Source organism: Otolemur garnettii, unplaced genomic scaffold, assembly GCF_000181295.1.
Source record: "Otolemur garnettii isolate 467f Iridium unplaced genomic scaffold, OtoGar3 scaffold00065, whole genome shotgun sequence".
NCBI classification, from domain to species: Eukaryota; Metazoa; Chordata; class Mammalia; order Primates; family Galagidae; genus Otolemur; species Otolemur garnettii.
The window spans coordinates 10,640,628-10,645,092 of record NW_003852460.1 but is presented as its reverse complement, the minus strand read 5'-3'; the positions used below and the strand labels follow the sequence as shown (position 1 = coordinate 10,645,092).

The window sequence follows — 4,465 nt, the reverse complement described above, 5'->3', positions numbered from 1 at the left end:
GAGCTAAGGTTTAAATTCAGGTCTTCCCAACTTGGAAGGTACATGTTCAATCTTGGTGGCATGAAGGAGTATGGGGCATGCATCCCTTGAGCACTCGTCCAGTGTGCAAAGCGCATGCTCCCCTCTGGGGCCCTCCCTCAAACCACGCACAGCCCTACACTGGCAGCTGACCTCTTTCTCTTTCTCTGAGTAAAATTTCAGGAGGACAACACTGGCTACTTCTCAAGAGGGAGAGAAACCGGGAAGGCCTGTGGCTCAGTGGGTAGGGTGCCAGCCCCATATACTGGGGCAGGTTCAAACCTGGCCCTGGCCAAACTACAACAAAAAAATAGCTGGGCATTGTGGTAGAAGCTGGTAGTCCCAGCTACTTGGGAGGTTGAGGCCAGAGAATCATCTAAGCCCAGGATTTGGAGGTTGCTATGGGCTGTGACGCCATGGTACTCTATCAAGGGCGATAAAGTGAAACTGTCTCTACAAAAAAAAAAAAAAAGCGGGAGAGAAACCACAGCTTTGAGTTGCTGGAGACTGAGAGGTCATTTAATCCCATCTCCAGCCCACTGCAGGAAACCCAGCCAGAGCCCCCATCCTGCAAGCTGGAGCAGTGGGATGTCCCTGCTCCACTCTTAGACGCCTAGCAGTCATTTTTAACCTCCACCACTGGCCTTAGTCTGCTTGGGAAACCACATTTATTTGCACATTTCTTAAAATATTTATAGGCACACTTTATGTTTTTCCACCCCCCCCCCAAACTAGAGTTCTTTTGATGGCTCTTCATAGATTTGATTTCCAGACTCATTTCCTTTGGATATATTCTTTGGTACACATTCTTGTCCAGTGGTGCTCAACCATGGCCCAGTGGGATATGATGAACGTTTTACGGGTGTGCCACTGACTATCGTGGTACATACACTTTATATTTGTATGTCTGAGTGGACACTCTTATAGCCAGTTAAGTCATCAGTGGCACTGGCCACCTGGGGGCATGGGATGTGACGTAGGTAAGGATTCAACTTGCAGCCATATTTATTGAACATGTGGGAACTCTACCTAAGGGGTATAGGAAAGAGCTGAGACAGGACGGTGAACAAGACTAGTCACACGATGAGCCAGCTAAAGGGACATTGGCAGAGGTATAAACCTGGGTCCACTATTCAGCAGGGGAGGGACTGCACTGCGATTGTAACTGACCTGCCTTGGCAGGCACATGGGCTCTTCACTGAGTCTCCGCTTTGCTTTTCCTTTGGGGCGCACAGCAGGATTATTATTATTTTTTTGTCCCTTGAAGTTAGATACTTCCAAGCTGAATTAATTAAGAGGTGATACATGACTGTCCATGCTCCACACTTTCACTGCTATGACAAACTGTAAGGTCTGGAGTTGATAACAGAGTGCCGTAAGATGGTGGGACCTCTGTCCCCTTTGTCCCTTAAGTGACTATATTGAGAAGAAACCCCCTGAAAACTCTCTTTGGACATAGTATGAGTGAGAAATAAACTTGTATTGTTGGCCAGGAATGGGGACTCATGCCTGTAATCCTGGCACTCTGGGAGGCCGAGGTGGGAGGATCTATGGAGCTCAGGAGCTCAAGACCAGCCTGAGAAAGAATGAGAGCCTGTCTCTACAAAAAAATTAAAAAAAAAAAAAAAAGCTGGGTGCGGAGGCACACGCCACTAGTCCCAGCTACACAGGAGACTGAGGGAGGAGGACCATTTTGGCCCAGGAGTTTGAGGTTCCAGTGACCTAGGCTGATACCATTGCCCTCTAGCCAGAGTGACAATCTCACTCTGTCACAAAAAACCAAAATAGCAGGCCCCCCCAAACCGTCCTTTATTGTTGTAGTTGTTAATGGCAGTGATTTTATTTTTATACATCTGGTTTACAAATTTAATGTTTGAACACCCAAACATTTAACAATTCACCAGTAAGAGCAATAAGACTCTTCGCTACGTGTGAAACCCAGTGAATCCAGGATTGAGGATGGCAGAGAAAGTGAGGTCAGCTTCATCACACTTAGTTTCAGTTGTGTGTTCTGGAAACAGTCTTGATTCAGGCTAAAAATCTTTTGCAGTTTTAAGCTGCTGACATTTTAGGATTGCCTGTTACTGTACTGTTACCTAGTGTATCCTGACAGATACATTTGCTCGGTGTCTTTTGACTTTAAATCCTAGTTTTGGTATTTGAAAATATGTTATGACGAGCAAGATATTAAGTGCTCTCGCTGTTCTTTAAGTTTAGTGCCTGCAACTTCAGTGAATATTGGAGACATGGCCCGATTTGCAAAGAAGACAAGGCAGAGGCATTGTGAACATTGTGAACACGGGCACAGAGCAAGAGTGAGAGTGAGAAAGAGAGGGAGAGAGAGAGAAGTTAAGGGAGCAAGGTCACATGGAGAGAATGCTTTACTGGGAATAGCTAAGCCGCCGCCACCAAATGCTACTTACCAGAACACTGCAGCCCGTGGCCTTTATATCCCTGCTTGCATTTACACTTGAAGGATCCTGGGGTATTGAGGCAATTGGCATGGAGGCTGCATGTATGGGTATTCACAGCACATTCGTTTATATCTAAAAATGTGAACATGCCAGTGAAGAAATTTGTGTTAACAGAGCTTGCTGAAAGACCATCTTCCCCTACACATGAGCAACTCCAGGGGCAGCTGCTCAACACTCCCAACAAACCTAGTGTTGCCTGAGAGCTGAGAGGAGTTCAAGAGCCCAGGCACATTGGCAGAGGCCCTAGCTTTGCCCAATGCTGGCACCTAGGGGCTGTGTCTGCAGCTCCCTTCTCCGCAACAGCAAGTTCATTTCCCAATTATCAACCCTATGGCACTCTGCAAGATGTTTAAGTTTTCCTCTTCACTCTTTCATGTGCCTACTTTAGAACTAAATCACAATGTCAAAAGATCGATTCTCTATTTGGAAAGGCTTGAAACTCCTAATGAACAAAAGCCAAGATCGGCTGGGAACCACTGACATCATCTGGACTTAACGGGCATGGGCATTTTGTTCAAAGAGTGCCAGGAAAAAAGGTCAGGCTGGGCTGAGCCCTCTGCTGGGTTTAGAGGAGGCTAAGTTGCCCAATTCCACACAAGCGAGACCTTGAGGTTCATTAGTCCTATCCCTCATCCCATTTTCTACCTATACATTTGTAGGCATACGGACAAAATAGCCTATTGTTTATAATTTAGCCACGAAGGGAGCTCTGAGTCTAATCTTCATCACTTTTTGAAGTTTTCCATGTGAATTCCACCCTGTTCTATGAAAGAGAATTATGCTCTGAACACAGCATCACTGCTACAGCTAGGTCTTCAGGAAGGCATGGGGTTCATGCCCACAAGAAGCACAGACTTTATAGCCTGTCGAGAATGGTCTTTGTGTTTCAGGTTTGAGGGAAGAGCCATGGAGATGGTTCAAAATCCAGTAATTGAATGTTGCCCCAGCGTGATGTATCCTGAGAAGCCCTGAGTGTAGGGTTGAAGGAAATAAATCCTATTTCTCGCCACATGTTAGCTTTCCATGTCAGGCACACACCTTTGTTACACAGGTTATGTAAAGAGGAAGCTACTGGGTGCCTGAATTTCTCTTTGCTATAGGACAGGCCTTCATCCTACATTATATCAGGGGTTCCCAAGGGCTCCCCAAATACACTGCCCACTTGCTCATTGACACCTGGAATCTACTGAGTGATGAAATATTTTAACTCACACAGATTAGGTCAATAGCTGACTGGTACTACAATCTTATTAGAGAGCGATTTTGGTGATCATGGAAGGGAACATTTTATTTGGATCTTGAAAGAGTAAAGAAGAAAGAATACGTGCCTTCATGTCCTTCAGATATTTTTCTAAAGCCACCATTGATGGAAACTGTTAAGAACAGCCCACTGAGATCAAGATCAGATAGGCCTGTATTTCTTCCTTTTATCAAATATAAATACTGCTTTACTGTTCTCATTTTCAGAGAACATAAACAAAACAAAAACAAAAACATAAACAAAACAAAAACAACCAAATTTTTAAAAAACCCTCAAAAATCATCCTGAGGTATTTGCCTCCATAATGGATTTATATTCCTTACTTTAAATAATTGTTGACCTGGCTTCATAATTGATGTCCTTGGAGTTTTCTAAATGCCAGAGACTGAAAAAAAAAGCTCCAAACTTTTCTCTGTTGTTAAGCTAGTCTGTTCAGAGGATTGTTCCACTCACAGGTTGAATTGCCACCAACGTATCTGCAGAGAAAGCCGACAGGTTTGGTGGGGAGAGGAAAAAAAGAAGATACCACTGAATCTTACCTACGCAGTCATATCGGCCACTGATATATTGCAGTTCAAAACCAACGTGACATTTGCAGTAGTAACTTCCAAATGTGTTCACACATCTTCGATTGTAGGGACACACAGCTTTACCAGAGACGCATTCATCAATATCTAGAATGCAGAACCAGAAAGTGTTGGTGACAGAAAGA

General features: G+C 44.4%; 1 protein-coding gene across 2 annotated transcripts in view; it reads right to left on the bottom strand.

Moving 5' to 3' along the window:
* The window catches only part of EGFL6 (EGF like domain multiple 6), a 57,066-nt gene that overhangs the window by 19,223 nt on the left and 33,378 nt on the right, over positions 1–4,465 (bottom strand). For both annotated transcript variants that reach the window (XM_012807154.1, XM_003793060.2), the window contains exons 6-7: positions 4,293–4,427; positions 2,442–2,564 (exon numbers count right to left, since the gene is read on the bottom strand). In XM_012807154.1, the coding sequence (XP_012662608.1) occupies positions 2,442–2,564; positions 4,293–4,427 (258 nt within the window). The remainder of the gene's footprint in view (positions 1–2,441; positions 2,565–4,292; positions 4,428–4,465) is intronic.